The sequence below is a fragment of the Mesoplodon bidens genome (genome assembly GCF_964165515.1).
Source record: "Mesoplodon bidens genome assembly, chromosome: 5".
Lineage (NCBI taxonomy): Eukaryota > Metazoa > Chordata > Mammalia > Artiodactyla > Ziphiidae > Mesoplodon > Mesoplodon bidens.
The window spans coordinates 145,400,401-145,427,999 of NC_138161.1; the positions used below are offsets into that span (position 1 = coordinate 145,400,401).

General features: G+C 42.0%; 1 protein-coding gene and 1 pseudogene across 2 annotated transcripts in view; one reads left to right on the forward strand and one right to left on the reverse strand.

Annotated features, from left to right (window-relative positions):
• The window catches only part of LOC308617591 (inhibitor of carbonic anhydrase), a 41,632-nt gene extending 26,346 nt beyond the window's left edge, over positions 1-15,286 (reverse strand). The window contains exons 1-4 of the mRNA XM_081234808.1: positions 15,185-15,286; positions 5,010-5,182; positions 1,638-1,746; positions 661-822 (exon numbers count right to left, since the gene is read on the reverse strand). Coding sequence (XP_081090934.1) covers positions 661-822; positions 1,638-1,746; positions 5,010-5,182; positions 15,185-15,227 — 487 coding nt within the window. The 5' untranslated portion in view covers positions 15,228-15,286. The remainder of the gene's footprint in view (positions 1-660; positions 823-1,637; positions 1,747-5,009; positions 5,183-15,184) is intronic.
• Positions 6,095-8,785, forward strand: LOC308617531 (small ribosomal subunit protein eS21-like; annotated as a pseudogene). Its single transcript has 2 exons — positions 6,095-6,102; positions 8,521-8,785. The product of its transcript is annotated as a small ribosomal subunit protein eS21-like (transcript).
• Positions 15,287-27,599: the final 12,313 nt, after the last annotated feature.

Below are 27,599 nucleotides of genomic sequence, written 5' to 3' on the forward strand. Positions count from 1 at the left end.
AGAAAGGGCACACATGGCCAGAGCTGTGGCCCAGGCTGCAGCACCCCATCTGACCTCTGCAGCCCCAAACACAGGTGAAACATAAATGCTGCAGAGTTGGCAGGGCTCAAAAAGACACACTTTTGCAGAGCACAGAAAATTTGGCTGTCACCTTTCAGGGGCTGAAAAGGCACCCTAGGCTCACCATGGCTCATCAGAACTGAACAAGAGACTGGAGTACACAAAAAATCATAGCTCCGGTCCACTCATCCCCTCTCGCCTTCATCCCAAGCCCTCACCCACAGCACTGAGGCCTGACTGCCGGCAGTATGGCGATCATCCACAGCGAGCCTTCCTGGGCAGCTGGAAGGGAGTTCCCCTTTCTCATTAGCCTCCATGATTGCCCTTGTCAAGCCAAACTGCTGGGATTACCATGAATGTGGGGCTGCCAGGAGCTCAGAGACTGGGGTTCCTTTGCTGAGAGAAGGAAGGACTCAGCTGCCAGCTCGCAAGGCTCGCTGGTGCAGCAAACCCAGACAGCGCACGTTTAAAGCAGGTTGTCCCCATCTTGGAGTTTATGAAACCTGTACGCCTGATGGTGATCGTAAGGCCCGGATAGAATCCAGGTGGGTGCCGGGAGTAGGAGCCCTGCCTCGGGGCACCCCGTCCCAGCCAGCTTACCTTTTTCAACCAAGTCAGAGGGAAGAAGTATCCCGCTGGGGATGTTCCACCCAGCAGACCATCCCAGGCCTGTGTGGCAGGACCTCTTGCCCTGGAGCTGGTTCAGCTGGAAATCGCTGCCTTTCTTCACCACAGCTACGACGTAATGGTGAGTTTGTGGATCTGAAAAGGAGCAGAGAAAACAGGGCCAAAGGAAGAGGCCACATCATTGCCACTAATCTTCCAGAGTGTGCGCAATGGAACTTGGGGGGATCCTAGGACCTGCAACATCTCCTGGTAAGCAGGCAGAAAAGGAAAGGGAAAGGCCCTTGATGACAGAAGAAAGGAAACTGCCCCTTTTCAAGGCAATACACTTGAGTTCTTTTTCTGCACCAGCTATTACAGGGCCTGCAGCTCCCAGTCATTGAGATTTACTGTTTCTCCCCACGGGCTCTTCTCCCTTCTCTGTCTGCAGCCTGGACACGAAGATGAAGGTGTGGGAGGAAGGTATGGAGGGCATCTCCAGGGTTTCGCCAGGGCCCTGCAAGTTGGACTCAAACTGAGACAGACCGTGCTCACACACACACTGGTGACAATCATGGACAAGTATGGCAGGCACCCCATCCTTCGACTCCCCAAACCCCATTCTTCAAACTGTGTTCTCTAGCACCTGCAGAGGACTTGGCACACGGAGAGGCTGTCCAGGTCTGTGTGTCTCCAGAGATGGGCGACCCCACCGGGTGGGCAGTGGACTCTGGACAGCATGCCCCCTCTCACTCAGCAGCACCAGAAGCATTCCCATCAGGATGCTCAAAGTTCACAGCTTCCCAGAGAGAGCCAAGATCTCAGCCCCCATGAGTTAGCAGAGGTAACAGCCTCTCACAGTCTAAAGAACTCCAGCAGCTTTGTTCCCTGCGAGTGTAATGCCAACAGAGTCCCTGCCTCCCGCTGTGGCTGCTGTGTCAGAACAGAGACCTAGGTCCCCACGGAAGACGCACCATCTTTTGACCCGTAGAATTCTGCCACGACGGGCTTCAGGCTGTAGGGGGCCAGGCCTGCCTCAAACACCAAACCTCCATCAATGGTCACGGCATCTGCTTTGTTTGCCTGAAAGAGAAAACGCTAGACATGAATGAAGCCCCTCACCTCTGAGGAAGACTCACCTAACCTTCTGCCAGGGACACTTGACAAGTATCTCCATGGATACTTGGTATGGCTCAGACCTCTTCCACCTCCTTAGTGTTGGCTCAAAAGCCTTCTCAGTGAGCCTTTTTCTGACTGTGCTCTTAAAACTACCACCTCATAAATGCTGGAAGCCCTCTGTTTCTCTCCTGAGCCCTTATCAACCATCTGACAAACCTTCATTTATTGTTTGTCCTCCCCTTTGAAATGAAAGCTCCACCAAGGTGGGGATGTTACTGTGTGGTTTTATCCTGCCATATCCCAGCACCGACTGCCAGTAGGTGTCCAATAAATGTTGAATTGAGTGAATGAGTTGTAGAATATTTCCACCCATAAGAAGTCATGGTTTTCACTCTTGAGTCTGGATTCCCTCTTCAAGGATCTCTCCGCCAAGAATTCCTTTCTCCCTGAGAGAAGTAGTAACTTCACAGCCTCTTCTCAAAAATGAGGTTGGGTTATTCCCTACCCCTCACTTCCTCATGGAAATCTTTTTCTTTTCAACTGGAAGTTTGTACCTCTTAATCTCCCCCACCTATATCTTTCCTCCTCCTACCCATCTCCCCTCTGGCAACCACCTGTTCTCTGTATCTATGACTCTGTTTCTGTTTTGTTATATTTGTTCATTTGTTTTGTCTTTTAGATTCCACATATAAGTGAAATCAAAGTGAAAGCATTTGTCCTTTCTCTGTCTGACTTACTTCACTTAGCATAATACCCTCTGGGTCCACCCATGTTGTCACAAATGGCAAGATTTCATTCTTTTTTATGGGTGAGTAATATTCCATTGTATGTATACACCACATCTTCTTTATCCATTCATCCACTGATGGACATTGAGATTGCTTTTGTATTTTGGCTACTGTAAATAGTGCTTTTTATTCATTTCTTAATTGACATTTAAAGTAATTTAGCTTTTTATAAATTTAATACTACATCTCTGTATACTTGCCTCCCTTTGCCCCATCTCAATTTTTCTTACATATATTTTACAATATGTATTCATATGTAAGTATATGTATACATATGTATATACATATACCAAGTTAGTATTCTGTTAGTTGCATGTATCAGAAACCAATTTAAGAAAAGGAGGGATTTAGTATAAAGGTAAAAGACAAGAAGGCCACTAGGCCTTGTGAACACCATCAAGGTCAGAAGCAACAAGAATTGTCACAGGTTTCAGTCCATCCCCATGGGCTCTAGCTCATGACTGAGGTTCTAGATGGTTCTCACTCTTTCCTGCTTTGCACGCATCTTCCCCCTCCTGACCACCTCCTCCTCAAGTTCCAGTATCAGATGCAAAGACAATAGTCTTACAGACATCTCTTAACCAGGTCCCACAATTGCATAAGGTCATATATAAATATGAATGAACTAGAGAAAATAAATAAATAAAGGTTGTGTACATCTTTATGACCCTTACTGAATATTTCCAAATTTTTCTCCAGGAATGATGTAGAAATTTATAATTTCTAATGCCCGTAGCAATGCATACCAATTTCACGCAAAACTACTGGCAAGAAATACTATCATTTAAGAAAGTTTATCACATTACGAGATATAAACTGCTACCTTAAGGTGGTTTTATTTGCATCCTTTGATTATTATAAAGGATGAACATTTTCCCTTCCTTACTTGTATCGTCTATTAGTTGTAATTTCTGTGAGTAGTTTGTTTATAGCTTGTTATTCTTAAGCATTTCTTATAAATTTAAATGACATCTTTATATAGCTTTTACACTATACTGTTTCGTTATAGCTGATGTCAATATATTTTTCTGTATGCTTAGGGCTTTTATTTTTTTTCCTTTGTCAGAGATTTAAAATGTTTACATTTCCAAATTTGTCCACTTCTGTGATTTATCTTTTTATATCTATCTACATTAGTCAAATTGAGTCAAGCTGGGAGTTTATTTTGGTAAATGGATTAAAAATCTCACTTGATTTTATCTCTAAATGGCTATCCAGTTGCCCAACTAAAGAACCCTTTCTCAGACATTTGTTTGGAAAGTATGCCTTATCCTACAATATCTAAATCTATGTGTATGTAACCATTAAGCCTAGGACCATACTGTCTTAGTGTTGGACATTCATCATAGTTTGCATCTACATCATATCATGTAGATAATTAGGTAGATGGACGTATAGAAAGCTCGGAATATGTCTGAATTTTGTTCTCTTCCAGACCTTCTACATCTGTCCGAGGACCCTGTTCTTTGTAAACCTGTTATTAAATATGTTATAGCTTCAGGCAGCCCTCAGCTACTCCCCCGCTCATTTTATTTTTCATAATACTATTTTATATTCTCACCCATACTTCTTCTTAAGAATTGTAAACTTATTTTACTGACTTTTTAAATTTTATAATATAATTTTGATAACAATTATATTAAATTTATGAATTAACTTTGGGAAAATGAGCACATATATGAAGTTTAGTCTTCCTGTCTGGGAATATGGCATATGTTTTAATTTATTAATAAGTACTGTTCATTTGTCTCAGACTTTTGTATTACATTTATAATAATCTTGCGGATCTCTCATATGATTTTTTCCCTGCAACATTTTTCTGTATATCATTTTAAATGTAAATGAGATCACAATTTGGGGTTATTTTTCCCCAACTAGTGACTGTTGATATATGAAAATGACATTAATTGTGATATATTTATCTTTTACCAAACTAATTTTTTCATTAATAATTATGGTAACAGTTCTCTTGATTCCATTGTGCTTTCTAGGCACGCAAGCATCTGAAAGTAGTGATATTTTGTTTGTTTCTATCTCATATGTATTTTATATCATTGCATTACTAGGAAATTCCAAAAACAATATTAAGTAATAATAGTGATACTAGAGCTTCTTGTTTATTTCCGAGTCTTTATAGATTTCTCTTTCAGTGCAATTCTGGCTTTGCTTTACCATGGCCATTTTCACTGAATCCTTCTCTATCAGTTGTTTAATTATTTTTATTGTTGTTTTCACTATTAATGAACGTTGAGCACCTATATTTTCATCTACACATAGTCTCTGTACTTTCAAGTCTTTAGCTTATTTCTTTCTCCTCTAAAGCATGGTCTAGTTCCTTGGGGGAGAAAGTTGTTCTGAAGCAATAACCTATAACAAGTACAGAAAAAGAAGGAGAAAGTATGGATTTTCTTCCACTCTTCTTAGGCAGCAGTGACTTACCACAATGGCCTTGATGCACTCAAGGTAAGAGGTTCTCTTCACACAGGTGACATGAGGACCATCCACTGAAAGGACATTATTCATGTTGTCATGGAAGCTGTAGCACTTATTGGCCTCATGACTTGAGACAGTGCACCATCTCACAGTTTTTTCAGGGACAGCCAGACACAGCCCTACGGGAGACAGGCCAGGGGTGTAAGGGACCCACAGCATTCACCTTTCTCTGCTGTAAGAAGAGGTTAAAGACAAGGTCAAGGGTTGGCTGAGAGGGGTAGACACAATTTGGACTGGCTGCCTGGCTCACATAAATTCTCAGGTCCCATTTCTCTGGTTGTGCCTTTTCCCTTGGAGAAAAAAGCCAAAGCATCTCCCAAAAGTTAAAAACAGAATTATCATATGACCCAGAAATTCCACTCATAAGTATATACCCAAAAGAATTGAAAACAGGTACTCAAATACATATATACAAATATTCAGAGCAGCACTTTTCACAATGGTCAAAAAAGGTTGAAACAACCCAAATGTACAGCAATGAATGAATTGATAAGCAAAATATAGTACATCCACAAAATGGAATATAATCTACCGTAAAAAGAGTAAAGTACTGCTACATGCTACAGCATTGATAAAGCTCAAAAATAATACGTGAAATGAAAGAAGCCAGACACAAGAGGCCACACATTATATGATTCCATTTATATGAAATATCTAGAATAAGTAAATCTATAGAGGCAGAAAGCAAATTGGTGGTGGCCAGGGGCTGGGGAAGAGGAGGATGGGTACAGGATGTTCTCTTAGGGTGTTGGAGCTATGGTGGAACTAGATAGGGGAGGTAGTTGCGTAACCCTGTGAACATACTAAATACCACTGAATTGTGTACTTTTAAATGATTAATTTCATTTTAGTGAATTTCACATCAAAAAAGAACATAGTATTATGGGAACGAAGACTTGGGCCTAATGATTTAGTCTTTGTCTTGGCATTAGATACTCGTAACCTTACATGGTAGTAACTGCTGGGGCATTAAAACCAGTGTCTGTTCATTTCACTGGCACTTCAAGCTGTAGTAATTAGTGTTAACAATAATGCAAAGGTAAAATGCTGTTTACAGATCTGTGGTATTTGAGCAAAATGTCATCTTAGATGAAATCTAGCAGATGAAAGTAACAGCAGTCACAGCTATGAATTTTTGAGGAGGCCCTGTGTGTCAGGCAGTGGGCCAGGCACACGACCCTGCTCGAATGCCCACAATTGTCCTGCCGGTTAAATATTGGTGTTCCCATTTTGTAGATGAGTTTAAACAAGCAAACAAAAAAAAACTGTCAGAGACATCAAATGACTTGAGATGAAGCTAATACTTGAAACAACCAGGTCTGTTTGACTCCAAAGCCTGTATTGTCTTTTAACTGTCTGCAAGTAGGAAATATCAAAATAAATGGGACAGGAGATGTCAAATTTGCTTAAGAGAATCCCATACCAAAGACAGGGAGTGACAAATGGAGTGCTTCAGCTCTGTTTTGAACAGGCCTTCAATAGTAGCCGCCAGGGTAGAAGAGCCAGTGAGAGAATGGAGCTGTCAGGACAGATGCCCTTGGGCAGAATAGAAGTGTGTGGAGTAATAGCTCATATTGCATTTTGAGCCTTTCAAAGCATGCTTACTCTGCTTGCCAATACAGATTCTTAAAACATTTCTGCTCTTAGAAATGACTGGTAACTGTAGAGACAATACAACTCTATAAATGAAAATAGCTTTGTAAGCAGGTTAAGTTACACAAAGAGCTACTGTATACAATTGCAGGTTTTTTTCTTTTTCAAAGGTTTGCACTTACTGAGAAAGCCTTTTTGAAAGTCTATTTTCAGTCACCTGTGCTTATGGTCAAATGATTAAAACTGTAGCTTTTGAATTTCCGATGTTTTAAAATTATTTATTTATTTATTTATTATTGAATGAAAGATTCTTTAAATTCTACCATGCTTTACAATTTCCAAAAGTTTCACACAGATAATTTCATATAATCCTATAATAACCTTTTTTTTCCTCTCCTACCTCTATATTGCCCCTCATCCCTTCCCTCTCCCCAGTGGTAACCACTAGTTCATTCAGTGTGAGTATAAAATAGGGTGAATGATATTTGCATCGTTAGGGGAAAAGCTAAAGCCTTGACAAAAACATGGTACTAAAACAGGGAGCTAAACAAATGCAAAACAAATAAAACACAAAACAAACAAACAAAAAATCAAACCAGGATGGAGTTCTGTTTCCACCTATGATAAATAACTGATATGGGACTTGCCCTAGCACTTTAAACAGGTGAGGAAAAAAAAACTGGGGAAAAACATATGAAAAAAATGTTTTAGGGCTTCCCTGGTGGCGCAGTGGTTGAGAGTCCGCCTGCCGATGCAGGGGACACGGGTTCGTGCCCCTATCCCGGAAGATCCCACATGCCGCGGAGCGGCTGGGCCCGCGAGCCATGGCCGCGGAGCCTGTGTGTCCGGAGCCTGTGCTCCGCAACGGGAGAGGCCACAGCAGTGAGAGGCCCGCGTACAGCAAAAAAAAAAAAAAAAAAAAAAAAAAAAAAAAAAAATGTTTTAAAACATTGGACAACAGGAAGTGCAGGACTGTGATCCCTGAGAGATGGGAAACAAATAAAGTAAGCCCTGTAATCACACTAGCTTCCTTCCTGGACAAAATGTCCAGATACCAGGGCAGAGAAGAGAAAACAAACAGCCCGGTGGTCATCCCAAGCTGAGACAGAGATCATAGTTTGGTAAGGTGGAGGCAATTAGAATGTGCAGCACAGGGTACCAAAGAGCAGAGAAGGCAAAAAGAGGGGAGAAAGAGAAGAGAGATTGAGATCCAGAATTGTCACACCTTGGAGATTTGGCTGAATGTCAATTTGAGCATTGTGGAGGCCAGGCAAGGACAACTGCTAGGGAAAGAAAATTTAATGGGGAGCTTAAACCAAACATTTCTCAGAACTCAAATGGGGCTAGGAATCATTTGGGTTCCCACCATTCAGAGTGGAGAAAATCTTATTGAATAAATAGTGCATTTATGAAAGATTCCATAAGTAAGCTAAACTAGATCTAGAAAGAAGGGTATTCTAGACACTGCCTAAACATCTTGAAAAATAGTCTTGAGAAGGTTAAGCTGATCTGAAGACAGTAGGAGTGCCTGCCAGAAAAAAAGGTTGACACTCCTTAAATTAAAAAAAAGCAAAAAGCAAAAACCAAAATACAATACTCAGCAAGGTAAAATTCACAGTGTCCAGCAACCAATAAAATTAATACACAAGTGAAGGTGCAGGAAAATGTAACCCAGAACCGGGAGGGAAATCAGTCAATAGAATCAGAACCAGAAATGAAAGAGATGAGGAAATTAACAGAAAATAGCTTTAAAACAGCTATTTAAAATGTTATAAGTATGCTCGGAGAGTTAAAGAAAAGCATGAACATCAGCGCTGCTGGGGGCGCTTCCTTTCCGCTCCCATGCTTGTCGTGGTGCCACCAGACATGCCCTCAACGTGCAAAATGATGCCAGAGAGTTCATGGACCTGTATTTGCTGCAGAAATACTCTGCCAGCAACTGCATCATTGGCGCCAAAGACCACGCATCAGTCCAGGTGAACTTGGCTGAGGTCAACAAAGTAACAGGCAGGTTCAACACCCAGTTCAAAACCTAGGCTATCTGTGGGGCCATTCACAGGATGGGAGAGTCAGATGACTCCATTCTCCGACTGGCCAAGGCCCATGGCATCCTCTCAAAGAACTTCTGACTGGAGAGGATCATGGATGTGGAATATTTGTCATAAATAAATAGTGAACCCTCCCTCCAAGAAAAGAAAAACATCAGCATAATGAGGATACAAATATAAGATGTAAGGAGCCAAAAAGAATTGCTAGAGATGAAAAATAGAATATCTGAAATGAAAATTCCAGTGGATGAGATTAACAGCTGATTAGATATGCGGAAGAAAAAAGATGATCTAGAAGACATTCTTACAAACTATCCAAAATGAAGCAGAGAGAAAGAAAGATAGAAAAACAAATGAACAGAGCCTCAGTGACTTGTCTTACAGTATCATGTGATCTAACATATGTGTAACTGGAGTCCAGGATAAAAAAGGGGGGAAGGGGCGAGAAAAAATATGTGAAGAAAGATTTGACCAGAATTTTTCCTAATATTACAAACTCACAGTTTGTAAAACTACAAAACTCAGAAAACTACAAACTCACAGTTCTAAAGCAACCAGAGAAAAGAGACAAAATTAGGTACAGAGCAGCAAAGACAATAAATATCTCAGACTTTTTGTCAGAAACCACACAAGTCATAGACAATGGAATATCCTTAAAGTGCTAGGAGGAAAATAACTTGCTAACCTAGAAAGCTAAAACCAATGAAAATAGCTTTCAGAACTGAAGGCAAGAATAAACTTTTCCAGACAAAGAAATGTTGGGAGAATTTGGGTACAGCAAACTTGCGCTACAATGAATGTTAAAGGAAGTTCCAGACCCAAGTGGTTACACTCATGAATTCTATCAAACACTTAACAGAAATAACACCAATGTGGCAAAAACTATCTTATAAAGTAGAAGAGAAAGTAATACTCCTAAGTTTCTAAGGCCAGCATTAACCTGATACCAAATCCAAACAAAGACATTATAAGTAAAGAAAACTACAACTAAATATCCCCCATGAACATAGACACAAAAATCATTTACAAAATATTAACAAATCAAGCCCAGCCAAAAAAAAATTCTTGAGTACATGCACACACACACACACACACACACACAGGTTTATCCCTTGCCCAGGAATGTGAAGTTGAATTAATGTGCAAAAACTAAGCAGTATAGCTCACCATATGACAGAATAAAACAGAAAAATTCATACGATTATCTCAATAGAACAGAAAAGGCACTTGTCAATTCAAAATTCCAAGCAAAGTCAGAATAGAAAGGAATGTCCTCAACCTGATAAGGGACATCTACAAAAAACCCCACAGTTAATATTATATCTAATGGTGAAAGACTGAATGCTTTCCCCTTTGGGTCAGAAACAAGGCAAAGATTGACATTCTCATCACTTCTGTTTAACACTGTATTAGAGGTCTTAACCATTTTAACAAAGCTCAAAAGAGAAACAAAAGGCATACAGATTGGAAAAGAAGATAGAAAATTGTCTATATTCACAGATAACACGTTTCTCTACACGGAAAATTTTAAGGAATAAATGATTTAGAAAGGTCTTAGGATCTGAGGTCAAAGCGCTAAAATGAGTTGAATCTCTACAATGCTAAAAAGAAAAAACTGTAAAATGAAACTTTAAAAATACTACTTACGGGCTTCCCTGGTGGCGCAGTGGTTGAGAGTCCGCCTGCCGATGCAGGGGACACGGGTTTGTGCCCCGGTCCGGGAAGATCCCACATGCCGCAGAGTGGCTAGGCCCGTGAGCCATGGCCGCTGAGCCTGTGCGTCCGGAGCCTGTGCTCCACAAGGGGAGAGGCCACAACAGTGAGAGGCCCGCGTACCGCAAAAAAAAAATAAAATAAAATACTACTTACAATGGCTTTCAAAGATATGAAATATCGGAACTCCCCTGGTGGTCCAGTGGTAAAGAACCCACCTTCCAATGCAGGGGGCAGGGGTTCCATTCCTGGTGGGGGAACTAAGATCCCACATGCTGCGAGCCAACTAAGTCCTTGGCCACAACTACTGAGCTCACATGCCTCAACGAGAGAGCCCACCTGCCACCAACTACAGAGCCCATGCGCCGTGGAGCCCACACACCACAACTAGAGAGAGAAAAACCTGCATGCCACAAGTAGAGAGAAGCCTGCGCACCGCAACAAAGAGCCCGTGCCGCAACAAAAGATCCCACATGCCTCAACGAAGACCCAGCGTTCCACAACTAAGACATGATGCAGCCAAGAAAAATGAAAGAAAATAAGAAAAAAAATCTAAAAATAATATATATGAAATATCTAGAGATAAATTTAACAAATTATGAACAAGAGCTGTACATGAAAACTACAAAATATTTCCAAGAGAAATGAAAGAAGACCTAAATAAATAGATATAGAATGTTCATGGATTAGAAAACTCAATATTGTTAAGATGCCAAGCCTCAAAATAATTTATAAATTAAATGCTATCTCAATAATAATCCAAGCCTAAACTTGTTTTTTATAGAATTTGATAAACTGATTCAAAATTGTGTTTGGATATGCAAAAGATCTAAATGGCCAAACCAACACTGAAGTAGTACAATAGAGTAGGAGGATTTATACTACCTGATTTCAAGACTTATTATAAAGCTACAGTAACCAAGACAGTGTGATACTGGCACAAGGAGAGCTATAAAGCTTAATGTAACAGAACAGAAAGTCTAGAAATTGACCCATATATATAGGGTCAGTAGATTTTCAACAAAGCTGCCGAGGTAATTCAGTGAAGAAAGGATATTCTTTTCGAAAACAAGTCCTGGAATAACTGGATATCCATATGAGGAAAGTGACTCTCAACTCTTACTTTATACCATACACAAAAATTAACTAAAAATGTATCATAGACCAAAACATAAAAGCTGAAGCTATAAAACTTCTAAAATAAAACAAAGAGGAAACTATTGCAACTTTGGGGGTAGCCAATTATATCAATATTTTTAGAGAGGACACAAAACATAGTAACAAAAAATAAAAATTAGGTAAGGGAACCTGATCAAAATGTAAAACATCTGCTCTTCAGAAGGTATCATTTAGAAAATGGAGGGCTTCCCTGGTGGCACAGTGAATCCGCCTGCCAATGCAGGGGACACGGGTTTGAGCCCCGGTCCAGGAAGATCCCACATGCCACGGACTAAGTAAGTCCATGCACCACAACTACTGAGCCTGTGAGACTAGAGCCTGTGCTCTGAAACACGAGAAGCCACTGCAATGAGAAGCTCGCGCACGGCAACAAAGAGTAGCCCCTGCTCACCATAACTAGAGAAAGCCTACGTGCAGCAACAAAGACCCAGAGCAGCCAAAAATAAATAAATAAATAAATTATTTTATTGGTGGTGTGATGAATTGGGAGATTGGGATTGACATTTATACACTAATATGTATAAAATGGATAACTAATAAGAACCTGCTGTATAAAAAATAGAATTCAAAAATTCAAAAAAAATTAATTAATTAAAAAAAAGAAAAAGAAAATGGAAAGCTAAGCCACAACATTATTACTCATCGGGGAAATGCAATTTAAAACTGTTGTGAGGTACTACACACACCTATCAGAATGGTTAAATGTGAAAATATTGACAACACCAAGTGTTAGCGGGATGTGGAGCAACTGAAATTATCATATTGTGGGTGGGAATGGAAAATGGTACAACTACTCAAAAAAGTTTGACATTTTCTTAACAAGTTAAACGTAACTTACCATTATGACCCAGCAATGCTACTCCTAGATATTTACCCAAAACAAATGAAAATATATGTCCACCCAAAGACTTGTACACTAGCATTCATAGCAGCTTTAGTCATAATATCCCAAACTGGAGACAACCTAAACATCCACTAACAAATGAATGGAAAACAAACTGTGATAAAGTCATACCATGGAATACTACTCAGCAATAAAAAGGAATGAACTTTGATACATACAACAATGTGGATAAATCTCTAAACAATTGTGCTGAATGAAACAAGCCGGACACCAAAGACTACATAGTGCATGATTCCATTTATATGAAATCCTAGAAAAGGAAAAACTTATCTAAAGTGGGAAAAAATGGGAATGACTGGGAAGGGGCAGGGGACAGTTTGGGAGTGATGGAAATGTTCTATATTTTGATTATGGTGGTAGTTATGGGGTTAGGCATATTTGTTGAAATTCATTGAACTGTATGCATACTTGTAGAAGAGCATTTTATTCAATGTAAGTTATGCTTCAATAAAAATTATTTTAAAAAGAAAGAGTGTGTGCAAGCAAGCTAAGGGTCAATGGAGTCAAGTAACCTAAACTAGGCCAGCCATCAATAACACTCCATCCATCCATGTGACAATTTCAAGAAGGGGCAATCAGGGCTTCCCTGGTGGCGCAGTGGTTGGGAGTCCGCCTGCCGATGCAGAGGACACGGGTTCGTGTCCCAGTCCGGGAGGATCCCACATGCCACGGAGCGGCTGGGCCCGTGAGCCATGGCCGCTGAGCCTGCACGTCCGGAGCCTGTGCTCCGCAATGGGAGAGGCCACAACAGTGAGAGGCCCGCGTACCGCAAAAAAAAAAAAAAAAAAAAAAAGAAGGGGCAATCAGAGCCCACCATGAATATTTCAGACTGCTCCTAGAAGGGAAAAGCTGCTGGTGGCCACATGCTCACTGTATGGAGAAATGTCTTCCCCGGAAGAGCAAAAGGTAGAGAAAGGAGGTGGCAGCCAAGGTAGAGGTACAGGCTGTGCTGAGCCCCTGGTTCTTGGCTCTTGCAAGGCCTACTAATCACCACTCCCGCTCCTCTGACACTTTTAGTTTAAGCTAGTTTGGTTACACTCCTGTCAGCGGCCACCAGAAGGGTTTTTATAGGAAAAGAACACTGAGCTTTGAAGAAAGCACGTCCCCGATTCCAGCCTTGTCCAGTGGCCAAGAGAGAAGGAATGTTGGGATGGAGTGGGCGGAGGGCCAGGGAGGGGCAGCTCTTGCCTCTGTTTAGTAAACACAGAGCCGACTGGGAAAGTGAACTTTTGGTCAGTGCCTGACGCTGCCAAGAGGGGGGACGGGGAAGAACAAACAACAGAAGCCTTGTTCAGGACGAATACGGGAGAGGCCAGGGGGCTGCACTCTGGGTTTTCTGCAGCCACAGTTGGACCACAGCTGTAGCGACATTGCCAGCCTTCCCCAGCCCCAGCAGAGCTCCCCGTGTGGCCCTAGGTGGCAGCACTGGGCCAAGGAGGGCCACCCCCCATCCCTGAAAGCACTCCTTGCCTTTCCTGCCTTCTTCTGCTCAACCCAGGTTACCCCTCCCCCCATGATAGATACCCTACCCCAGAAATGATCTAAGACAGCCTGAGACCTGACAGAATCAGGGCTGGACAGAAGCCAGTTGTCCCGCCAGGCAGGGGTCTCCACCTGCATGAGGTCAGTGACTGCACCATTACCTTCCTTACAGTTACCCAGCCAAGAGCCCTGATAGCCCCCCAACACGGGAAGGGGCCCCCCACATTTACGTGCAGGATTTTTTTCCAGTGATAACTCACCTGTGCCTACAGCTCTGCCCTTAGGTACATGACTTCATGTCACTTTCACAGCAACTGTGTGTTTGCTGTGAAAAAGTAATTTCTACAGAACTGAGGAGGAAATTAGCTCAGAGAGGAGGGCAAGGGACCACCCAGTCACATGGCACCGAGTGGCAGGTGGATTCCATTCTAGGGTGATTGTTTCTCCCCTATATTCCGCCACCTCCCTAGTGTGTAGTCGGGATGGGAGGCATTGTACAGTTCAGAGCAGGAAAGATCCTTCTGGTTAGATACCTGACATGACAAGCTTACCTGATGTGCCCCTCCCCTCTTAATAATAGTCCTTGAGCCCTCGGAAAAAATCCCTTCTCTCCTCTGACCCTGTTTCCTTCACTGTAAACTGGACGAACAGCCTCCAGGCCAGGGGTCATGAACTTTTTCTGTACTGGGCTAGCTAGGCAATTACTAGTTTTGTGGGCCATACAGTCTCTGTGGCAACTACTCACTCTGCCCTTAAAGCCTGAAAGCAGCCGTGGACAATACTTACCTGAATGAGCATGATCGTGTTGCAATGAAGTTTTATTTAGGGACGCTGACATTTGAATTTCACATAATTCTCATGTGTCAAACTATTTTTCTTTTTATTTTCTTTCACACATGTAAAAATGTAAAACCCATTCTTAGCTCTTTCGGCTGTATATCAGGCAGCTGGCGGCATTTTGTCGGCTGGTCAGAGTTTGCGAACTCCTGCCCTAGCCTGCAGGGTTTCTGCAAGGGCGAAAGTTGGTCAGGTGCGCTGATGCACCACCGGCGGTGGAAGGCACCTTGGGGCCAGCCGGGCGCTGGGTTGCTTCGAAGCCGCCTAGACGAGGCAGTGCAGTGTCCCGCCGTGGCTGACCCTCGGCTGGCACCCGGTCCCATCCTAAACGGCCGGCCCCCACCCGGCTCCCAGTGCGCACTCACCCAGGGCCCCCGCGCACAGCACGGCGCAGACCGCGAGCCTCATTCTCCTCGGCGGCGCGCGACTCCTACCCGGCTCCCGGGGCCTCGGCCCACTTCACCTGCCCGCGAGGGGGCGGATCCGCCTCCTCCGAAGGGTTCGCCCTTCCGGCCCATCGCCCTCGCCACACCCCCACCCCTCGACCAGACAGCTCGCAGGGGCTCGCCGCGGCTGCACCTCTGCCCAGCGCCCGGAGCTGAGAGGCTGGATCTCTGCTCGCGGGCTACGAGTCCGCACCCCGCAAGTACGAGCCGCAGCAACCCCGGAGCCCGCTAGAGAAGCCGAGGCCCAAGATGAGAGTGACCGCCTGGGCCCCAGAGTAGTTACTAGAATGCGGGTTCCTTGACCCCTGGACCTTCATCTAGACAAGCAACTCTTCGATGTCTCCAACGCAGACTCTTAGGGACTGAGGGGCGGTCCACGAGGTGAACACTGTGGACCCTTCCCCCAGGAGAGCATGTGCACACGTATACACAACGTTTTGAACTCAATTTTCAGGTATCCTCAGACTCTTCCTCCAAAAGCGTCTCGGTTGCCCACTCCGGGTCCCTCCCCCACCCCCAATCCCCCTGTCACGGTCTCCTGCGACCCTGGCTGAAGGCTGAGGTCAGGTGAAGCGCTGAACCCTGGGAGGGCTGCTTCTACTCACCAGTGCAGCCGGCAGCCCCACCCTCCTGAAGTCTATGAGCTCTGCCTGGGGGAAGTCTTCCGAATTTAGACTTTTCAAGAATTTTCTTGAAGTGTAATAAACATACATAAAACTTAACATATCCTAAGTATACAACTTGAGCAATTATCACCAAGAGAGCACACCCATGTAACCAGCACCCACATCAAGAAACAGAACGTTAACAGAGCCGGGGCGGGGGGGGGGGGCGGGTCTTTCCTCCAATTACCTACCATCTCCCCACAAAGATATCCATTATCTTGACTTCTGGCAACATAAACTAATTCTGCTGATTGTTTTACTTTACAGGGATGGAATCATACAGTATGTACAATGTTGCATCTGACTTCTTTCTGGTTACATTTGTAAGATTCATGCATGTTGTTGTGTATAGTTGCCCGTCAGGAGATCTTGGTGTTGCATATGACCCCATATTGTATATGCAGGACTTGCTATTTATCCTGCCTGTTGATGATAGTGGTTTCTAGTGGGCTCTTATAGTGTGGGCTGCTGTGAACATTCTAGTACATGTCTTTTCCTGCACATAGGTATACATTTCTGCAGGATATTTTCCTGGGAGAGTAACTGCTTGGTAATAAAGTAGGCATATGTTCAACTCATAGATACTCCCAAACACTTTTCCCAAGTGGTTGAACCAATTTCCACTCCCACATTAAGAGTACAAGAGTTTGGCTATTCCACACTTTTACTGTTTTGCTGGGAGTGTGGGTGGTTTTGCACCATAATTTTGAGTTTTTCTGATGACTAATGAGGTTGAGTATCTTTATATGCTTATTAGCTATTTAAATGCCCTCTTGTTCAAGTCTTTTGCCCTGAATACATTTTAAGTAGACTTTCTCTCAAATGAAGTATTAGGACTGGCAATATAGTAATTCAAACTACAAACCAAGACTGTAAGAGTGTGTTATAATGGAGTTTAAACAGTTGATTATTTTAGCCCACCATAACCCTTTACTCTGCCCCCTTCTTCTTGTGCGCAAAGCATGACTCTTTGCTAAGGAAATATTGTTGTTTGTTTCAGCTCCTACCAAAATTATGAAAAGTTCTTCCCTCTGTCAGAGATTAACCCTGCCTTCCACTGAGGCCAGAGATAGTCCTGAGGGAGTAGGAAGAGGTTGTAAATCACAGAATTCACAAGGTCAAAGGCATGAGACTATTATACACAAACCTGGGCTCTCCTCCCCTTCTCTTATACATACACACACACACTCACACATATACCTCAAAGTAAACAATGTGTCCTCTTCCTTCCATATCTTACAGACATCACCACCATTGGACAACCAATGGGAGAGTGTCCCCATTCTCTCCCCCCTCACACCACCTCTAGCCAGCTAAGTTGAATTTTCAATTCAAGAAATGTATTGTCTCTATGTGCCAGATAACTAGGGACAGGATAGAGTGAGGAGGGGACCTCTCACATCTGATCAGCTTTCGAGGTGACCATCTGGGCTTTGGAGTAAGACCAGCTGGAGGGCACGGAAAAAGGCTTAGGAGCCTCGGTCACACAAGGTCCGTGCTGTGCAGAGAGGCTGTCGGGGTCCCTGAGACCACATCCCATATGCTCATGAGCTGGAAGTAGCCAGCATATTTCTGGTCAGAGATTAAAGCAACCTCTAGACCAGCAATCTGCTGAACACCATCTCAAGGGAAAGGATGAACATGTCCCCTCCTTGGTGAGACACTCATCAGGGGGTTCTTGGCATGGGGTTTGTCCCAGAGACTGCTATGGGTAAACCCTTACTCTGGGCCTGCTGTGAGGGTGACACAAAGTCCTGAAGGCCACCTGCTGCCCCCCCATGCCAAAGACACTAGAGGCCAGAGATTCCACGTTGGGACTCTCAGCTACTTCTGTGTCTCCTTCCACTCAAGGAATCCTTTGATCTTTAGAATTTTTGAAAATGAGAATAGCAGTCCCTTCCTCTTTTTAATCTAGAGAAAAAAGGGATTTATATCTTTTTAATGTGAACCTTTTATTGAACTTATACATACATATAGAAAGTGTACACATCATGTGTACAACCTATGGATTAACACGGCATGAACACACCCATGTAACCAGCACTCAGATAAAGAGACTATTACCAGCTCCCTAGAAGCCCCCTCATCCACCTTAGAGTCACCAGTGATCAAAAGTAATCATCATGATTCCGATTTCAAACACCACAGATGTTTCACCCGTTTTTGTATTTCACACAAATGGAATCATAAAGTAAGCACTGCTTTCTGTCTTGCTTCTTTGTCCAAATGTAATATTCACAACAGTCAACCATGCTGTTTCATACACTGTAATTTGTTCATTCTCATTACTGTGTGGTATTCCAATAGTGAATATATCAATGACTATTGATAGACATTTGGGGTTTTTTGTTTCTCAATTTGAGGCTATTATGAAGTAATACTGCTGTGAAAATTTTTGTACGTGTCTGTTGGTGAGCATGTGTCTGCATTGCTGTTGATTATACACATAAGGGCACGATTGCTGAATCACAGCATATGCCTATGTTCAGCTTTAATAGGTGCTGCCGCACTGTTTTTGAAGTAGTTGTACACTTCCCACTCTCCTCCCACTCCCACCAGCATATGAAAGTTCCAGTTGCCTCACATCCTTGTCAACCCTTGGTTTGGGCTGACTTTTTAATTTTAGCTCTCCTGGAGCATATGATGAAGTTCCCTGTAGTTTTAATATTAATTTCCCTGATGATTAATAAAGTTGAATACTTTTTCACATGTTTATTGGTGATTCAGATATCTTCTTTTGTGATATACCTATTTTTTATTGGATTATTTGCACCTTTTTTTGTGTTGTAGGAGTTCTTTATTTATTCTAGATATGAGAACTGTGTTGGACATATGTATTTCAAATATCTTCTTCCATTTTATGGGTTTTCTTTCACTCTCTTGATGGTGTCTTTTAATAAACAGAAGTTTTATATATTTCTGAGTCCTATTTCAACATTTTCCTTTATGTTTAGCACTTTTTGTAAACTGTTTAAGAAATCTTTGCCTGTCCCAAGTTCATGAAAATATTCCCTTATGTTTCCTTCTAGAAGCTTTATAGTTTTACCCCTCACATTTAGATCTAGAATCCACCTGGAATTGATTAAAAAAAAAACAAAACAGAGACATTTATTTTCCATTCATGTGAAAGAGAAATTAGGTTAAAAGAAGTGGATGGGGGCTTCCCTGGTGGCGCAGTGGTTGAGAGTCCGCCTGCCGATGCAGGGGACACGGGTTCATGCCCCGGTCCGGGAAGATCCCACATGCCGCGGAGCGGCTGGGCCCGTGAGCCATGGCCGCTGAGCCTGCGCGTCCGGAGCCTGTGCTCCACAACGGGAGAGGCCACAACAGTGAGAGGCCCGTGTACCACAAAAAAAAAAAAAAAAAAAAAAAAAAAAAAAGAAGAAGTGGATGACTTTTCTTAACATGACATTTTTTTTGCCCCAAATATTCACTCAGTAGGTCTCCTGGAATTTAACAAATGATGTATAGACCCTCTAATTTGTGCTATATAACGACAGTTATAAACTGAATAACTTAGTGAGCTAGCATGATGTCATAGAAGACAAGGCTAAGGCACATGGCCTAGATCTTTTTGGAACTGCTATTTGTGAATGGTATGGGATAGAAGCCTGTATTCATTTCTCCTTCCATATGTGCGCCCAGTTGACCCGGCACCATTTACTTGAAAGATAATTCTTTTTTTTACTGCACTTTAGTATAAACTTTGTCAAAAATCAGGTAACTGTCTATGTGTTTCTAGACTCTCTACTCTGTTCCACTAAGCTGTATATCAACACTTACACTTATATCTGTCTCAGTATCTGTAGCTTTATAATAAGCCTTGATATCTCAGTGAAGACACCCATGTCTAGAGTTTTATTAGTGGAAAGGTTTTCAATTCCAGATTAAATTTCTTTAATAGCTAAAGAAATGTTCAGATTTTCTGATTCTTCAAGTCTCGGTATTGCTAAGTTTTTCAAGAAATTTACGCATTTCATCTAAATTTCAAATTTATTGATGTAAAGTTGTGCACAATATTACCTTTATTCATTTTTTATGTTTACCAGTTCATTATAAAGGATATAGATGTACAACCAGATGAAGAGGTTCATTGGTGAGGTCTGGAAGGGTCCTGTTACAGGAGCTTCTGTCCCTGAGAAACTGGGATGCACCGTCCTCCCAGCGCGTGAAAGTATTCACCAACCTGGAAGCTCTTAAACATTTTTAATGTGTGGAGGATCCTTGCTATAAGTTTCTTTTACATTTCTGATATTGGTAATTTATGTTTTCTCCTTTTTCTTGATTAGTATTGCCAAGGTTTTATCTATTTTATTAATTTTCATAAGGAGCCAACTTTCAGCTTTGTTGATTTTCTCTATTGTAAATTCACTTCTTGATTTCTGCTTTCTTGACTTTCTTTGGGCTTTGTTCTTTTTCTGGTTTTTATAAAAGGAAGTTAAGATCATTGTTTTTCAGCCTCTCTTCTACTCTAATATATGCATTGAAGGCTATAAATTTCCTTTTTCTTGATATATTATTATATCTTTATGATTATCTAAAATATATTCAAATATATATTCTAATTCAAAATATATTCCAATTTTCATTGTGATTTCTTGTTTGACTCATAGTTTATTTAGACATGTATTGCTTGATTTCCAGTGTTTTCCATTTCCTGGTTATCTTTTGTTATTTATGTCTAACTGAGTTCCACTGTGGTACGATAACATACTCAGAATGATTTCAGTCTTTTGAAATGTGCTGAAGATTGTTTGGTGGCCCAGCATACAGTCACTTTTTGTTGTTTAGTATGCATTTTAAAATAATGAGTATTCTATGGCTGTTGGGTAAAGTGTTTTATTTATAATGCTATATATAAATCAAATACATACATATGTGTGTTATATATATATATATATATATATATACACACACACACACATTGAAAATTGTGTTGTTCAGCTCTATAATTTTTTAATCCGATTTTTCTATTAGTACTGGAGAAAAGTGTGTTCCCCACTATGATTGTGGATTTGTCTATTTCTTCTTTTAACGCTGCTGACCTTTGCTTTATATATTTTAAAACTATGTTTTTGAGTACATACATATTTGAGATTGTGATACCTTACTGTTAGGTTATTCCCTTTATAATTCTAATCGTTATGAAGTGCCTCTTTTTATCTCTAGTAATGTTTCTTGCTTTAGAGTCTTGTCTAATATTGGGGTAGTTACACCAGCTTTCTTTTGGCTATTGTATGCATTGTATATTTTTTAATCCTTTTGTGTTCAGTGTTTCTGTGTCCTTATATTTAAAGTGTGTCTTTTACAAGCAGCATATATTTTAAAAACTCCATCTGACAATCTTAGACTTTAATTGGCATATAGTTTGTTGACATTTAATGTAATTACTGATATGTTAGAGTGTTATCTGCCACCTTATATTTATTTTCTATTTGGCTAACCTGTTTTCAATGTGCAAATCTTCTGGCAGAGCATTTTCTCAGGATTTTTAATGTTTTAACTAACAGTTTGTAGAGTTTGTTCTTTTCTTCCATAACTTTAATAATGTCACTGTATTGTGTTCTTTTGTCCATAATTTCTGTTGAGAAGTCAACTGAGGTCAACCGTTGTTCCTTTGAAGGTAATTTGTCTTTTTCCTCCGGCTGCTTTTAAAATATTCCCTTTATCTTCTTCATGTTCTTTGGTTTGATCGTCATATGCCTAAGTGTGATTTTACCCTAGCTGTGAAGGTTTGGGCTATTTTTTTTAACACTTTTGGAAAATTCTCAGCCATTGTTTGTTTAAATATCCCTCCTGCCTATTCTGTTGATTCTACTTCTACAACTATAATTGTATGTGTAGTAATCTTTTTAAAAAATATTTATTTATTTATTTTGGCTGGTCTTAGTCACAGAACATGGGATCTTTATTGCGGCATGCAGACTCAGTTGCAGCATGCGGGATCTAGTATCCCGACCAGCGATTGAACCGGGGCCCCCTGCATTGGGAGCGTGGAGTCTTACCCACTGGACTACCAGGGAAGTCCCTGTAGTAATCTTTTTCAAATGCACACATGTATCATGCCTTTTTCTGTATTTCCATTTTTTTTCTTGTGTTTCAGTTTGGATATTTTATATTAACCTAACTTTCCGTTTACTAATCCTCTCTTCTTTGTATCTATTGTATTGTTACATCTACTTAATGAGAAATTAACATAAATTATTGCCTTTTTCATGTAAACTCACATATCAGACTTTTTGGGGGGAGTAAAACAGGCTCTTTGCTGTTTAGAAGGTTATTTCTGAGTTGCAAAAATTCTCTTTCCATGGTTTTGTAATTCCTGTATTCCCCCATTCAGTCTTGGCTGCCACAAGTGCAGACACTTTTTCTTGCATCTTTAGTGGAACGATTGCCTTTTTCACTGCTAGAATTTCCATTTTTATTTCTTCTTCATAGATTCCAATTCTCAAATGAAATTCTCCACTTTTTCACCCTTTTATTCTACTAAGAAGATAAAATGGGGACTGATCACTTTCATCCAATCGAGGTTTGGCTGAATCAAGACTAGCCTGCAGTTTTGATAGGCTCCTATGTCTGCCCACTGAAAGCCTGGTGTGGTGGGCAGAAAAATGGCCCCCTAAAGACATCCATGTCCTAATCCCACAAACTGTGAATATGTTATGCTACATGGCAAGGGAGGATTAACGTTGCATATGGAACTAAAGTTGCTAGCCAGGCAATTTGGGAATAAAGAGATTATCCTAAATTATCTGTGAGGGTCAATGTAATCACAAGGGTCCTTTAAATGTGGAAGAGAGAAGCAGAAGAGTTAAGTGTCTGAATAAGGCAAAGAAAGCCTGCAGTTGCTGGCTTTGAAGATGGAATGGGCTGCAGTCACGAGCCAAGAAATGTGAGCAGCTCTAAAGCAGGAAAAGCCAGAAAATGGATTCTCCTATGGAGCCCTCAGAAAGGAGAGCAGCCCTGCTGACAACTTGAGTTTAGCCCAGTGAGACCCATTTCAGACTTTAGTCCTACAAAACTGTAATATAATAAATCTGTGTTGTTTTAAGCCACTTAATTTGTGGTGATTGTTACAGCAGCAATAGGAAACTAATACACCTGGTATATTCTTTGGGACCTCTTTAAGGTGTGGAATTATATTTTTTGCCTCCCTTTCCATGGAACTTCAAATTGTGCCAAATATCTTAAGGGGAGAACTGGTCATTTATCAGGCTTCGTTCTCTGCACCTCCGTTCTCATTGGGATCTTGACTCCACTTGCGTTTTTCCAGCCGTGAGACTGCCAAAGCTCTGCTGGCAGGAGCCCTCTGCTCAGGCAAAGCCAGGTAGATACCTCTTACCTTGTACCAGGGAGTGGCAAGTTCCCCCAAGGAAATGTGGTTCCAGAATGTCATCTCACCTCCCTGGGTTACCCCTTCCCTTTTCCAGAAATGTGGCACCTCTAATGTCTAATGTTCTTAAATAGGTTTTCTGGTGGTTGATCCACATCTAGATGTGCTCAACAAGAGCACAGTTCTTGAACAAGCTACTTCACCATTACAGAAGCACAAATGAGGACATTAACTACAATTTTTAATCTTTATTTGTGAAGATTCTAGTATATTGTTACTGAATGAATGAATTTTACAAGTTATTGTGCTCACAACTGCTCTAACTCCTCATTTATTCATACCTTTGAAAGGAAATAGGGTCTATGAGGGCAGAGACCACATTCTTCTTGTTCAGCACGCTAACCCTAGGTTGGAAAACAGTGCCTGGTATAAGACTCAAAAAAAAGAAAAAGATCAAATATATGATAATTATGATGAATAAATGCATGTAAAGGATTGACTCAAAAGTAGGTTGAACAATCTTCTCTGTAGGCCTGTGGACAAAAACCAAATAGGGTCAAGAGGTGAGCATTGCTCCTAAGGTTAATGATCTACCTAAAGCTAACACAGCCTAAATCCAATAGACCAAGATGCCCTCTGACCTCTGAGTGGAGCAAACTCTGGAAAATTCCTATGTACCGGAACAAAGTCATATTGCAAAGGAAGGACATCCATAGTCCTAAAGCCATCTCTGTTGTTTTGGCACAATCTCTCATAACAGCAGAGCAGGAGGTTAGGAGATTGTATTGTAAGAAACAATGTAAAGCCTTCACTATGGCCTTTGGAAAATTAGGAATTTGTGAATTTATCATTAACTGTGTGCGAGGCACTGAGCTAAGTGCTTTTCAGGTATTAATTTATAGCAACTCCATAAGGTAGGGGCTACTGTCATCCCCATTTCATACAGGAAGAAAGCGAAGCACAGAGAGGTTAAGTTACTTGCCGAAGGTCAGACAGCCAGTGCATGTCACAGCCGGCAATCAAACTAGGCAGCCTGCTTCCAAGTCCAAGCTCTCCCCATGTGGCCTCTGGCATTTGTCTCTGAAGCAGTTTCACTTTCCTCTTTCCAAGGGCCTTTGTGGTAATAAAAACAGTTTTTGGACTGGCAGCACGTTTGTTTAAACCTGGCAACTTCACGATTGATTAGGTTGGTACTAGTTGACATAACAGATGGAACTCCCAATCTCAATGGTTTAACATAATGGAAGTTGGCTTCTTGCTAATATAAAACCCAGATGGCAGCAGTGGTCTTGTTTTGTTGGAGAGGCAGGGATGGGGAGTTCACCTTCATAGCTCTGGTCAGTCATTCAGAGATCCAGGCTAAGAGATGCTCTGCCATTTTCAACATGTGGTTTCCAAGATTGCCTTGTGTATTGACATCTAGAATAAGGAACTGTGTAAGGCAGTGCAAGAAGTTTCCATGAGCCAGGCCTGGAAGTGCTAAACATCACTTCTACCTATATTCTATTGGCTATAACTCAGTCACACGATCCCATTGAGATGCAAATATGATGGGAACTGGAATCCCTGGCTGGGCAACTTTGTCCCAGCAACAACACACACTATCAAAGAGGACCGCATGCCTTGGGTCTTTTGTCTCAGTTTGAGTTTCCCCAGAAAGCACACTTTTAGACAAGCCTTTCTAAATGTTTTATTTGGTAAGTGAAGAAACAAAGGTTAGAGAATGGGGAGGGGAGACAGGGATAAGAAGGCATCCAAAGGATGTACTGACAGGTCAGTTACCACTGTGGGGACTGGGGCTTAATTCCACTGGGGAAACTCTGGGAGCCAGGGTAGAATATTCCATTAAGAGGCTTGCAAACAAAGAGTCTTTATACACGAACTCCTGTCAGTCATTGTTTGAGGGTTTTTTCCCATGGGTCATAAATCACCTTGCCTTCTAGGATACTGTGCAGGTGGCTAAGCAGACTTCTGGTGTCAGAGAATGCCTTCATGCAAAGGAATGCAGGTGCTGGCAGCTGGAAGTTTCCCAATATGTCTGTGAGTGGTAAGGCTGAGGGGATATGTATGGGATACTAAGGATCTGCTACACAGTCTCAGCCAGAGTCCACCGGATGGTCCAGTGACATGTGGACTAACAAGACCAGTTGTTGCCCACCCCTCACCCCGACCCAATCGCATACCTGATATACAGTGGTGGAGCAGGGATGGAATAATTACAGTAAAATTCCTTTTCAGAAAGGGAAGGAGGGGAGACTCCTAGCTGTTGCTGATCAGCATTAACTTTGAAGTCCTACTGGGCAGGCATTGGGTGGTTCCTCGGCCTGATTAGACCCAGGTTCTGCTCTCTGAAAGCAGGTCCTTTGCTCATTGCTCTCCAAGGTCCCTGGCCCCTCCCTCTGGGATGGTCTTCCTTTTCTATCAATATTATCCTCTCTAGCCAGGTCTGGATGGGGTACTGAGGAGCTTGTGCTCCCTGGGGGCTGTATGACTTTTCACCCACTTCCGACTATGCAAGCTTGAAGGTTGTACAAAGTTTGAATACTCCAGATTTCTGGTTTTCTTCACAAAACAATGAACCTTCAGAACCTTAGCAACCTTCAGATCTATTTGCTCCCAGTCAGTTTTACACATACAAGACAAGGTCAAGGGCAAGGCCTGACTGATGAGGCTGGTGAAGATACATGAGACACGTTGATTGTTCCACAGATAGCAAAAAGGAAGAAGCCAAAGGTGCCAACTCCCTGGGTCCTTACCCACACACCAAAAAGGATGACACTGAAGGGTCTGGTGACTGCAACTTGAGTTGTGGGAAACCCCACCACTGGGGAGCCAAATCTAGATGGTAGCTAAGTCGTTTTATATTCTGTAGCTCTATTCTGAGGGGAGTGGTGCAGAAAGCCCCACACTTCATCACAATCTGGGAGGTGATGAGAAACTATCTGATGATAGCCTTCCGGGGGAGGCAGGAAGACAAGTGGGAGGTGGCCTCCATCCTCCCATGTTCCTGCAGGATCACAGAGTGTTTTGCCTCACATATGCTGCAATCCCAACCTTAGCCTGCATGGATGTGTGCACGTTTGCCAGGAAGCCATGGCAGGGCTGCTCCCCTACAGTAGCTGCCACACCCACAGTTCTCTCCTGGACTAATTTTCATGCCTGATTGCTATCCTTGGCCCCAAACCTTTCTCTCTCAATTAATGGTGCCTACCCAGCTTGGGTGGGAGGACCACACTCTTAACTAGGTCTTTTCCACGTGGATGGGTTGTAATGTACGTTTGTTCTGGAAAACCTCTCTTGGGTTTCTCTCTCACTTTTAGAGCCTAGATGCAGTCAGCTTTTCCAACCCTGCAAATCGCCAGTTTTGGACTTTTTAATTCCTTTTATTTTTTTGCTTGCAAACAAGCCAGTTCTTCCCTGAGTGTATCACTTTCTTATAATGCCTAATTAAATGCAGCCAATAGCAAACAACACGTGCCACTAACACTCCATTTTACCTCCTCTTCCCAACACTTCAGCAGACTCAGTAGGCCTATGTTCTACCTTCCAGGTGGTACTGAAGACAACAGTTTAAATAAATATTTTGCCGCTGCAAAGACTATTTCTGCAGCAAGAAAGATCATTTACTAATCTCATTTTTTAATTATACATCCCCTTATTTGTACATATTTATTCATTTATAGCACTGGAAACAAATCTAAAACCCTATCACTGAAAAAAAATCTACTTTTAGTTTATGTTTTAGTTTTGAGAAATCTTACGTAGCAAAACATAACAAGAAATACTCATATTCCCACCACTCATATTTTAAAAGTAACCATTTTGTCATATTTGTTTCCTGTATTTTTTCATTTTACAAACAGATAAAGTTCCCTTTAATTCTACTCCAAGCAGGATCTGGAGTGACTGGCTCTAGGTGACAGAAGTGCCAAGGAAACAGGGAAGGAAGGGGGTGGTTAATGCCCAGACCCCAACTTCAGAGGCAGCTGCCTGAGGACACATCACAACTATTCCCGGCTGTCACCAACATCTTCATGGACCACAACCCATATAATCATTTTCACCTTTTCCTAAGGGACTGCTATTCAAGCAAACGTTAATATGCATCAGAATCATCCCGAGGGCTTGTTAAAACACAGAGCAGCGGCCCCATCCTGGACCCCAGCAGACCTGTGGTCAGACTCAAGAACACTCACATCTAACAAGTTCTCAGGTGACGCTGATGCTGCTGGTCCAGACACCACACTACCTAGAGAACCACTGCTCTAGCTAATGCCCAAGACTAGGTACCTCAGGGACAGACACAGAACCTCTCTGCCCATGTGGAGACACAGAG